At 39.7% G+C, this 12,788-nt stretch overlaps 1 protein-coding gene across 6 annotated transcripts in view; it reads left to right on the top strand.

The window, feature by feature from the left end:
* The window catches only part of helz (helicase with zinc finger), a 293,579-nt gene that overhangs the window by 211,006 nt on the left and 69,785 nt on the right, over positions 1 to 12,788 (top strand). For 5 of the 6 annotated variants that reach the window (XM_060844736.1, XM_060844735.1, XM_060844734.1 and 2 more), the window contains 2 exons: positions 6,839 to 6,890; positions 8,856 to 9,040. The exons of the other annotated variant lie outside the window; for it this stretch is intronic. In XM_060844736.1, the coding sequence (XP_060700719.1) occupies positions 6,839 to 6,890; positions 8,856 to 9,040 (237 nt within the window). The remainder of the gene's footprint in view (positions 1 to 6,838; positions 6,891 to 8,855; positions 9,041 to 12,788) is intronic. 6 annotated transcript variants of the gene reach the window in all.

The raw sequence follows: 12,788 nt of genomic DNA, 5'->3' as shown, positions 1-12,788 counted from the left end.
ACAGCTCCACTTTGTTGCTGTTATTGCATCAGTCTGTCTGCCTATTACTCTTCATTGGTGCTAAAATCATATTATACATAATCTCACTCCTTCCTGCTGTTAATCTCCCAAGCACTTTATCAAAAGACTTGCAGAAGTCGAAGTAGATTGCATCGACGTACTTGGTCACCTCTTTGAAAATTCAATCACGTTGATAGGAATGAGCTCACCTTAATAAAACCATGCTGACTGTTCTTAATCGATCACCAGCTTTCTATGTGCAGATCAGTTGTATTCCTCGCAATTGCTTTCGATAGTTTCTACACCACTGAGGTTAGACTGACTGGACTATAGTTTGCTGGTTTATTCCTTGCTCCCATCTTGAATAATGGTACCACGTTGACTGTCCTCCAGTCGTCTGACACCTCTCATATGACCAGAGAGGAATTCAGAATTATTCCTGTTATTTCCTCTGTTGTCTCACTTAACAGTCTGTGATCTATTTCATCTGGCCCAAGATGTTTACTACTCAGAACTTCCTCTCTGTCTATGCTAACTTCTTTAAGTGTATCACAATCCCCCTTCCTGATTTCTTTACCTACATCACCCCTCTTGCCAATGAACACTGATACAAACTATTCATTTAGAGCTCAATCTTCATCGAAATGTTTAATTTCAATAGTTGGAACTGAAACTTGAAATTCAAGCTGCAACATGATATATACTTGGGTGTTTCTAGCTGTTTTTCTAATCAGCCTGTTCAGACATGTTGTGACACACTTTTGAAGCATGTAGGACTTGAACCCAGGACTCCTGGTCAAGTCGGGATGCTATAACTGCATCACAAGAGCCTAACTTGGCTGACAGCTGTTGATTGGATGGAGACTGTCAGCTCATCCCTCAACTGTTCATGCTGATGACAAGAGTTAGGAAATGGACAAGGACGAGGAGCTTCTGATAATGGATTCTTGATAGCTTTGGTAGGTTATGGGAGTCAGTTCGCTTGGTTGGCAGCTCGGCCAGTTTGCAATGCAGAGTCATGTCAACAACATGAGTTCAGTTCCCACACCAACTGAAGTTACCAAAAGGACCCTCCTTCTCCACTTTCCTGTTATCCACCAGTCATCTCTCTCAGAGAGCAGCCATATCCGTAGGTTATAGTTTAGGAGTAGGAGGAAAACTCATAGCCTTTCGGAAGGATGTTGTGAAACATGAAAGTGTTCAGAAAAGATTTACAAGGCTTTTGTCAGTTTTGGAGGGTTTGAGCTATAAGGAGAGACTGAATAGGCTGGGGCTGTTTTCCCTGAAACATCTTGAGTTTGAGAGGGTGACCTTATAGAGATTTATAAAATCATGAGGGACATGAATAGGGTAAATAGACAAGGTTTTTTCCCCAGAGTGGGGAAGTCCAGAACTAGAGGCCATAGATTTAAGCTGAGCGGGGAAGGATATAAAAGGGTCCTAAAGGGCAATTTTTTCACACACAGGGTGGTGTGTGTGTGGTATGAACTGTCAGAGGAAGTGGTGGAAGCTGGTATGGTTACAGCATTTTAAAAGGCATCTGGATGGATATATGAATAGGAAGTGCTTAGAGGGACCTGGGCCAAATGCTAGAAAATGGGACTAGATTTATTTAGATATCAGGTTGACATGGACGAGTTGGACCAGAGGGCCTGTTTCCATGCTATGCTGTTTATCCGAATGACTCTGTCTAACTGGCTTTAAACACATATGCAAATACAGTCTGTACAGGTGAATAAAGGATGAGAGCTCAAGAAAATATTTGGCATGTCATGTACCTCAGATACCTGAAGGAGTTGATTAGATTAGATTCCCTACAGTGTGGAACCAGGCCCTTTGGCCCAACAAATCTACACTGACCCCCAAAAGAGTAACCCACCCAGACCCATTCCTCTCTGACTAACGCACCTAGCACTACAGGCAGTTTAGCACGGCCAATTCACCTGACCTACACATCTTTGGATTGTGGGAAGAAACCGGAGCACCCGAAGAAAACCCATGCAGACACGGGGAGAATGTGCAAACCCAACACAGTCGCCCACTGGAATTGAACCTGGGACTCTTGTGCTGTGAAGCAACAGTGCTAACCACTGAACCACCGTGCTGCCCCAGCGTTGAAGAAGGACAACAAGAAATGGGACACAATTGTTACTTTTAAAGGGATTGACTTAAGTAAATTTCTCGAGTTCTTTTAGGTGCTGTGAAATTAGTGGAAACTGGGAGAAAAACAAATCGATGAGTGAAATGGCAGTTCAAGAGCTCAAAGAAGAAAGGAAAGTAAATGATGTGTTGATGGACAGTACCGAAGATTTAAGGGTGGATTTTTGGATGTGAATTATTGATGAACAGTTTTGAAGGTTTAGCACTGGAACGGTGTCAGCTCCCACAAGGACCAGAAGGACTAATTCAGTATCTGAAGTGGATTGGGATGGTGAGGAGGAGGGTGTAGTCAGTTGTCTATCACAGAGATTAGTTCTGTTGAGGTATGATTACAAAATGGAGATGGAAAAGCAATTTTGAAGTGATAACAGTGTAGTGTAAGATAGTGGGAGGTCGTAATCAGAGTGGAAGAGGAAGTTGTGAAAGTCACAGGCACCTATGTGGAAAAGTTCTTTGGTCCTGTCCCTTCATCTTCAAATACAATCTGATTGGGGATGGGGGGGGGAGGTTTATAGTTTGCTATGGAAAAGGGAAGCCTCATGTTGCCTCTGCCCTGCAGGAGTAGTTTATGCATAAGTATGCATACTGAGTTAAAGTGCGGTGGTCAGTACAGTAGTTGTGGGACCATCCCATAAAGAGCAATAGGAATAACTAGACAGCTGTTTCCAATGGCACAAATTAGGAGAGGTATGTTGTGACATTGGGAGGGCATTCAAGCAGATTGACAGAAGTTCACCAGAGTAGAGCAAGTTTATTAGTACCCGTCAGTACTGTTAATCTAGATTAGGATCTCAGACTCTGAGCATTGGACTTCTTGATCAACTGACTCAGGAACTACAAATAATCTGCTGTTTTGAGCAGGTATAAATTCAGGCAGATAAGTGTAGACACCACCATTTAAAAAGTAATGTTACACAGGTTAGATATTCCATTGTTCTCTGATTTGTGGTACACAGGACATTAGAGCTGAAAATGTGTTGCTGAAAAAGCGCAGCAGGTCAGGCAGCATCCAAGGATGCTTCCTTGAATGGTGCCTGACCTGCTGCACTTTTCCAGCAACACATTTTCAGCTCTGATCTCCAGCATCTGCAGTCCTCACTTTCTCCTACACAGGACATTAGACCATCAATTGCAAGGTTTTCAAAATACACTTACTTTGTTACCACTGTTTGTACTAAACATTTGAGCCTTTTTTCAATGTCAAAACCAATTTATCTTTCTACACATCAACACTGTAGAGATGCCCTCTTCGTTTATCCCAATTTGACCCTGTTAATATGTTCCTGAGAGTGAAATTGTTTGAGACAGATTTAAAATTTTGTTCTTAAATATTTTGCCCTTGGAATAAATGCAATAGGCCAAAGGGTTTCAGTTGTCTGCTCTGGAAGCCTATAAAGTGAGAGAAGTTTGATTTAAACTGTAGATTCCTACGTTCGATGGAAAGCATGGGTAGTCATCTTTGTTAATGATCCTAAGAATGTTAATTTTAACTACGTGGATTTCACAGGCATCTGTCATGAGTAGTGATTTGGTAAGTATTAACTTTTGAGCATTACCATGTTTAATTTATTTAATAGAACCATCCCTAATCAAAACAGTTAAAATAATAAATTCCCTTACACAATGTCTCCACAACCCTGGGACATTCTGAAGTACTTTACAGCCAATTAAGTATTTGAAGTATAATCAATGCTGTAAATGTAAAGAATGTGCAGTTGACTTGTACCCAACAAGCTTTCAAAAGCAGCAGGAGGATAGATGGCCAGGCAACCTGTTTTATTGGTGTTGATTGACCCATAAATATTGGACAGGAATGCTGGGAGGAAATAACCATATTTTCTTCCTTTAATGTTGAGGTTCTGTTCGCCGAGCTGGAAGTTTTTGTTGCAAACGTTTCGTCCCCTGGCTAGGCGACATCATCAGTGCTCTGGAAGCAGATGATGTCGCCTAGCCAGAGGACGAAACGTTTGCAACAAAAACTTCCAGCTTGGCGAACAGAACCACAACAATGAGCACCCGAGCTACAAATCTTCGCACAAACCTCTTCCTTTAATGTCATGAAATCTTTTACATCCATCTTGAAGATAGGGGTCTCCACTTGACTATGGTAGCTCCACCAGTACACGATTCATTCAATCTCTGGAATAAGACTTGATCTCACAGTCATCTAATAAGAGGCAAGAGTGCTTTCAATATCTGAAGGCAATTCTGTCATAACCTTCGATCCTTGTCTTGTGCAGTTTGCTCAGTTTAAAATAGAGTAAGTTTTAGTGTTGGCTCAAAAGGTTGATTTAAAAATAGGCTATAATTTCTTCAATCCCGAACATTGGCGATGAACGAAAGGAGTTATAATAGATTTGGGTTTTGTCTTAAATAGAAGGCATTTTTGCATTGCCTTTGATTTACAGCACACCCCTAGGTAGATCCAGCCACCTTGAATTACTTTATGGCTTTAAGTGGAAAAAAAATGTTTGCGGAGCAAAAAGAGAGATTTGGTATGTGTGCCAGTTCTTAGCTATTGAAGTCCAAAATTGATCCCAGTGCTCCACAATCTGCTCATCATCCTGTCAACTTCTGTATCAAATATTTATTCTATTTTCTTTTCAAAGATGCAATGGCCTCTGCATCAGTCACTCCTTTGGCAAGTGACTCCTTTGTATTCATGTTCCTACAGCTTCTGTGCAAAGAAATCTCTCCTATTCCCTCTCATTCTTTGATAATTGTAAATTTCCAATAGCTTTTATAATCCCATGAGGTGCATTTTAGCATAAACTTGCCTCTTCATGGTAAGTTTTTTAATTAAAGTTGACACCAACTAAAATACTAGAGTACAATATAAGTTATGGGTCTCTTCTCAAGTGCTTTTGTGCAGATGCAACATTTTCAGAATTGTTATTCCTCCCATATACGATAAATTCCAGTTCATCAATGAAAGCTAAATTCAATTCTCATCCTTTACTGCATAGTAATGGTTACATTGATAATTAGCAAAAAGGCATGACTATGAGCTGATTTGAATTAGAGATAATATTTAGCATTACAGTGACAATTGTTCACTCTAGATTTGAGATTTAAGGTATTTTGCAATGATGTCACTACGAATTATTTACAACTGAGATTGTAAGTAGAATCATACAGAAGTTTCAACACAGAGGCAATTTTGCCAATTCTGTCTGAAAGTTTAATTCCCAATACATGCTTTTTTAAAAAGTGTGACCTGTGGTATTGGTCAGCATTGCTGCTTGGCTCTTGAAATATAATTTTCAGCCAGTTGAGATGCGATATCAGTACAGTCTGGGGTCCATTGCTGTTTCTTATGTATTCCATTAGCTTAAATGATAAAGTGCAAAAATGTCTTTAAGGAATTCAGTTATCTCAGCATCTTGAGAGAAGTTGAAGTAGTACCTGATCTCTATTTTGCAACCAAGCCTACTTGAGCATTTTACTAGCTGAACAATCCACATTTCCACGGTGCTATGGTGGGCTGTATTAGGATTATGACATGAAGAAAATATTTAATGAGTTAACATTGCTTTAAGCAGGCAGATAGCAGATGTGGAAAGGTCAGCAGGCTCATGCGTTAATTGTCTTTTTGTACAGATGATGCAACTTGAGTATTTCCAGCAATACCTTTTGTCCAATTTCAAGAATCTACAGTATTTTACTTTCATTCTAGTGCTAAATAAAGGTGCTTTTATGAATACAAAAAGTACTTTTAATGGCTAGATATCTTTACATCATCCAAATAGCTGCTTGGAACCTGACGATTAAATGTGACTTGCCAATGAAGTGTAATGGGAACATGTTGAAGGCAGTGTCATAAATAAGTGCATTTTTCTCCTTAATTTAAATACAGTTCAAACTGTACCTGTTATTTGAAAGATCAAAGACTAATTTTGCTTTTACTCCTTAATGGTTGCAAAACTGCAACTGCAGCTACCCTTTTGGTCAGAGAGGCAAATGTGTGAATGCCTGAAAACCGAGAGCCAACATCCGGAAAATAAATGGACCTTCTAAAGCTGGTGTCCATTTGTGCCGCTTTCCAAATTTGGATTGTTCATGTTAATATTCAATGCACTTCAATGTTGTGCTGTTTCATCTGACAACTGAAAGCAAGCTTTTGAACTTGACATAAAAAAGAAAATATCTGCCTTCCCAGAACTTATGAAAGTTGAAGAAATTAACTATAGATATATGTGCTGTGTAAGAAAGGAGACACTCCCTCAATGAAATGAAGACTATAACCAAGTGCTGAAATAAGGAAAGAATTTAGTATTGCTACTTATATACAGCAGTTGTGTTGTAAAGGATACATAACTTGCAAAGAGTGCAGTAAGTTGTTTTCACGTCTTATGTTTGCAGTGGTTCATATATTTTATAGTTGTCAATAAATACTTTGCAAAATTTCCTTTCATCTAAAGTGAGTTTGATAACATAGCATGAGATTGTATTCAATCCAAATCCTCTAACTAGGTGATTCTTAATTCTCTTTTGTCATACAAATATCCACAACAGAACACAGAAAGGTAGTGAAAATTCCTGAATTTTTTGAGACAAAATCCTCTGACAGAACTGTTTTGAAATGGTTTTATGAAAATCTCCATTTATAACAGGCACTGAAGTAGACTTTATTATTAACCTCACAATAATCATTATGACCTTGTCATATTATTTGTAGAATAAAGGCCACCACCACAATCAGGGCGACCACTTTCCAACAGATGGATTTGGTAAGTTAGCTTTAAATGGTTATTGTCATTTCATAAAAATAAGGTATAATGACTCCCACTTTCCATTATCATCCTGGGGTTTGGGGGGGTGTGGGGAATTACCATCACCAGAAACTGAACAGCACCGGTCGTATAAATATTGTGGCTACAAGAGCAAATCTGAAATTAGGAATTCTGCAGCAAATACTCCTAAACTGAGTCTCCCAAACCCTATCTGCACACGGTACAAAGTAGGCATATGATGGAATACACCCGACCTGCCGATAAGTGTAACAAATGCTTGACACCACCCAGGACAAATCGACCTGTTTGATTAGCACCACATCTACAAACATCTATTCCCTCCACCACCAACATACCTTAGCAGTGGCTTGTGCCACGAGATGCACTGCAGAAATTCACCAAGGCTTCTAAGATAAACCACAACCTCGATCATCTAAAGCAACAAGGTCAGCAGACATATGGGAATACCAGTCCCTGCAAGTTTCCTCCACATCACTCGCCATCCTAATTTAGAAATATATATTGCGATTCTTGAGTGTTGCTGGCTTAAAATTCTGGAACTCTTTCTTGCCCAACAGCATTGTTCATGTACCTGCACCAAATGGACTGCAGTTGTTCAAGAAGCATTGTTCACTCACTCTTTCAAGGAGAAATAGAGATGGGAAAGACTTGCATGCCCAGTCAGCTGAGGCCTACATCCACTGGATGAATTTTTAAAAATCAAAACAAAACTAATTATGATTTGAAGTGCCATAACTGATACTCAAAACCAGAAGATTGGTTTGGTTTCAACAAAGTCGATAAAGTGCAGCACTTTGAAAAGTATTGGTCAGACAGCATCCGAGGAGCAAGAGGGTCGATGTTCTGGGCATAACTCTTCATCAGGATATCTTGATGAAGGGTTATGCCTGAATCGTCGACTTTCTTGCTTATCGGATGCTGCCTGACCACCTGTGCTTTGCTAGCACCACACTTTATCAACTCTGACTCTCCACAATCTGCAGTCCTCACTGTCTCCTAGGCTTCAATAAAGTAATAGTTTTAAATCTGAGTGTTAAAATGTTGTCTGATATTGAAAATATCTTGACCTCCATGTATAAAACGTAGGCGGGAGAGCAGGAACTTTGATTAAACTGATAGATATAGGTTTCCTATTGTGCTGTCAGTTATTGCAGATCATGATGAGCTGAATGACACAACCACCTATTTTAATATTAACTTCCTGTGTATACCTAGCCTGCTGTTTCAAATATCCTAGCAGATATACTTTGCACTTTCCAGACTTTGTGAATGCAGATAGTGCAATAGATAGGTACACTATAAGCATGTGAATATTTCCTCCTCTTTCTGCAAGACACTTGTCATCAAGTTTTGAGAAGATTTGTAGCTCAAGTTTAGGTTCTAGTTGTAGGTTTGCTTGCTGAGCTGGTAGGTTTATTTTCAGACGTTTCACATTAACTAGCCACAAAACGACATGACCCTGTCTCACTAGTATCCTTACATACAGATAAGGAAGGGCACCACTTCGACTGGGACAGCACATCCATCCTTGAACAAGCCAAACCGAGACATGCACGAGAATTCCTCGAAGTATGGCATACCAACCGGAACTCTAACAACAAACACATTGACTTGGGCCTGATTTACCACCCCCTGAGAAAAAGAATAGAAAATGACATCTCCATATGAGATGACATCACCACAGGAAATGACATTACAAACCATCACCATACATATCAATAGAACGCAGGAATCATTAGCAGTGCTTCATCCTGAAGTACACTGAAGATGTTACCTAGTGTGGTGACGGAACGTCTAAACCTTCCAGCTCAGCGAACAAATCTACATCCCGAACAGTTGTAGGCAATTACAGTATGTGAAGGCTGGGGAAACAAGACTAAGTTGGATTTTGTGTTTTGCTGACAATCTAGAATTAATTTATTCAAATTTAATGTTTTTCAGTTCAACCTAATCCTACAGTATTAATTGGGAATCCCATCAGAGCATATACTCCACCTCTTGGTCCTCATCCTTCCCTTGGTAAATCTCCAAGCCCTGTCCAACGGATAGATCCTCATACCGGTACTAGCATCCTTTATGTGCCTGCTGTCTATGGTGGAAACATGGTGATGTCTGTGCCTTTGCCAGTAAGTTTGTTTTAAAACCTGAATGGATCAAATGGATTTGTAATCAAAAATGTGAATTATTCTTCTATCTCTTTCTACAATTTTACCTTTTTATATGCTGAATTAATTTCAAACTCTATCAGTTATCAAAACGTTTACTGCAACATTCATAGCTGAATATATTTGTACAGCAATTGTTTGGTTGGGTAAATAGGCTTTGGATGCCTGAACTGAAGATATATTTACAATAAAATGCTGTTTAAAAGTCCAGGCAGTGTTAATCCTTATTTTGGATTCCACACATGTTGGCCTCAAAGATTAACCATTTCTTTGAACTGAGACTACCAGAAATGTGAAAGGTGGCACATTGTTGAAGATTGCTGTGTAGAGCTGTCAATGGTGCTCTCAGTATAAACCAGTAAAGTTGAAGTTTGATTCCTCATTAAGAAGGGATAAGATGTGAAGCTTGAGGATTAATCTGGGAAGCATGCTTTATGACAGACATGAGGATGGATTGAATTGAGAAATACACCCAAGTGAATTTCTGAGAAGTGCATTTCAAGTTGAAACATGAAATGATTTGGACGGAAATCAATTGTACAGTTACCCATTGAGTTGGCCTGTCATACTATGTTTTCAATTTTGTTTTTTTTTACAAAGGACCTCATAAATACATTATTCAAATCAGCTCTCACCTGTCCTCTAAAATGTTGCCATCTACTGAAGGAATTTAAGTGAGATAATTTACTCTGGCATGCCCCATAGCTCCAATTGTAAAATACATTTACAGTTGGTCCAAAGCTTAACAATTTTAGATTGGAGTAACTTCCAGATGTTTTCATTGACAGCGTGTCAAATATCAACTCTCTACTTTAACCAGTATTTATAGATCCTCTCATAAGGTGACGTGCAAAAGTTACTTTTATTTATTCCTGAGCTGTGGACATTGCCAGTTGGCTAGAATTTATTACCTGGCTCTTATTGCCTTGAGAAGGTGGTGTGAGCTACCTTTTAGAATAATTTAGTGTAGGTACCCACAATGCTATTAGGAAGGGAATTCCAAGGTTTTGATGCAGCAACAGTAAAAGAGTATAGATTATATTTTCAAGTCTAGGTGACAGTGGTTTGGTGGGGAAATATGGTGATGTTCCTAAGATGGTAGAGTTTGTGGGCTTAGAATGCACTATCTAAGGTGCTTTAGTGACTTTCCGAAATGCACCTCCTCGATGGGTGTACGTTGCTGCTGTTGCACTTTGGTGCTGGTGGGAGTGAATATTTGTAAATGTGGTGCTATTTTGTACTGGATGATGTCATGCTGCCAGAGTGTTGGTGGAGTTGTACTTATCCAGGCAAGTAGGAAGCACGCCACCACACACCTAACTTGTACCTGGTTTTGGAAAGTCAGGAAGTGAGTTTCTCACTGCAGTATTCTGACTGGTCTTGTTGCCAGATTTAACCATTGAACCAGGTTCACAGCCTGAATACTTGGTTATGATGGCATGGGGGATATGCCATTCCAAGAGTTAGCAGAATTGTACTCGAGCACAATCTGCAGTTGCACATAGCACCTCATGGATTGACCTTGATTTTTCTCAGATTTTTTTAAGGTTTCAACTGTTTAACACAGTGGTGGTAGTGCCATAAACATGATGGTGAGTATCCTCAATGTGTGAATGGGAGTATTTCACTTCAACGACTCATGTGGATTCTGTAGTTGTAATTCTTATTGATCGTTCAGGCAGATTGGTGAGAATAAGGTCAATTCCTCTTGTTGGTTCCCTTACCACATCTGTTCAGCCAGTCTAGCAGCAATGTCCTTTGTAAGACTTAACCAGCTCAGTCTGTGATGATGCTGCTGAATTATTTTTTGTGTTGAACATTGAAGTCTGCACCCAGAGTACCTGCATGTCTGTGTTGCCATCAGTACTTACCTCGAGTGGTGCTCAACAATAAGAGGTACTGAAGCATCAGCTAAGGGTGGATGGTGTGTAGTAATCAACAGGAGATTCCTTTCCCCAGGTTTGACCTGGCAGCATGCAACTTCGTGGAGTACACAGTCAATGTTGAGGACTCTTAGAGCAACTCTTCCCCGACTGTATGTCACTGTGCCAGCACTTCAGCTGGGTCTGTCTTGCATGACAAGACATAACCAGGGATATAAATGGTGGTGTCTAGGATATTGTATGTGAAGTACAATTCCGTGAGTATGACTGTCAGCCACTAGCTCCCCAGTGCTGGTCAGGAGAACTTTGCAAGATCCACAGTACTGAATTTACCATTATCATTTCTGGTGGCTAGGTCAATGCCGGTCAATATCATTTCTCATTTGGGACTTTTCATTGGCTTGGATGATATTTGGATCTTTTGCTAGTCCATTGCAGAATCAAACATATTACTGTGGGTCTGGAGTCATTTGTAGACCGGATCAGGTAAGAACAGTTTCTTTCCCTAACAAACGTGAGTGAATCAGATGGAGTTTCAAAGCAATCAACAATGATTTTAATGTGGCCATTCAACTTTTATTTACTGGTTGTTTTTGCATTTAAGTTTGACCATCTGCCAAGGTCATATTCAAATCAGTGTCCTCAGATCCGAGTCTGGATCAGTGCTCCTCTGCTTGTGCATCTGTGTGCACAACCGCTTCAAGGGTCCACACTTGACCATGAGTGTGCCAGTATTATTTGAAGCACTCACTTCCAGTTCGAGAGATCACTAGGTATAGAAGTCAATGTAGAAGAAAGAAAAGTTATTGGGAACATTGTTCTAGGTTACTAATCCAATGACTATACCAGTACACCATTGCTAAGTAAGAGTTATGGTGTAAAGGGTAACAATAACATGGATGGAGGATTGGTAGGCTAATGGAAAGCAGAGAGTGGCACAAGTGTGTCACTTTACTGGCTAGATCTAATGGATGTTGTGCCACAGGGATCAATATTGGATTCTCCATTATTTAAAATCCATGTACATGTGTGGATTCAAGGAATTATTGTACATTTAACGAGTTTGCTGATGAAACAAAGACAAACAGAAACATGTTGTGAAGAGGGTATAAGATGTAAGAATGTAAATAGGTCAGTGGATAACAATCTGGCATCTTGAGTATAATATGGGAATGTGAACTTGTCCACTTTCAGAAGAGTAGAAAAGGAGCATATTAATTAAATGAAGAAAGTGCAGCGTTCTGAGATACAGAAAGTGATTATGAAGGTGAATGGAATTTATTGCAGTAGGGTACTAAGCGCAGTATGGTACTAAGATGTGTGCTACAGTTATGTAAAGCATTGCTGATACCATATCTCTGGCACCATATGCACTTTTGGTCCCCTTACTTATAAAAGGATGTAAATGAATGAGATGCAGTTCAGAAAATGTTAGCTCAACTGAATCCTGGAAATGTGGTAGATGTTGTCATCTTATGAGAAAAGTTGGATAGGCTAGGTCTGATCTGTTGGAGGTTACAAGAATGAGAGGTGATCTTATTGAAGTATTTAAGATCATGAGGATGCTGGACAGTGTGGTTGCTAAAAGATTATTTACTCTGGTGGGGCAGACTAGAAAAAGTTTGAAACGGCTTGTCACCCACTAAAAATGGAAATGAGTTTTTTTTTCTCTGGGGGTCATGAGTCATTTAAATCATCTTTCCTGGAGAACAGTGGAGGCGGGATCATTCAGTACTTTGAAGGTAGAGGTAGATAGATTCTTGGCTAAGAAGTCATAATTTATCCGGGGTCAGCAGGAATATGGTTTTGAGGCCCCAGTTGGATCA

Source organism: Hemiscyllium ocellatum, chromosome 25 (genome assembly GCF_020745735.1).
Source record: "Hemiscyllium ocellatum isolate sHemOce1 chromosome 25, sHemOce1.pat.X.cur, whole genome shotgun sequence".
NCBI lineage: Eukaryota > Metazoa > Chordata > Chondrichthyes > Orectolobiformes > Hemiscylliidae > Hemiscyllium > Hemiscyllium ocellatum.
This window is presented reverse-complemented; position numbering and strand designations above follow the sequence as displayed.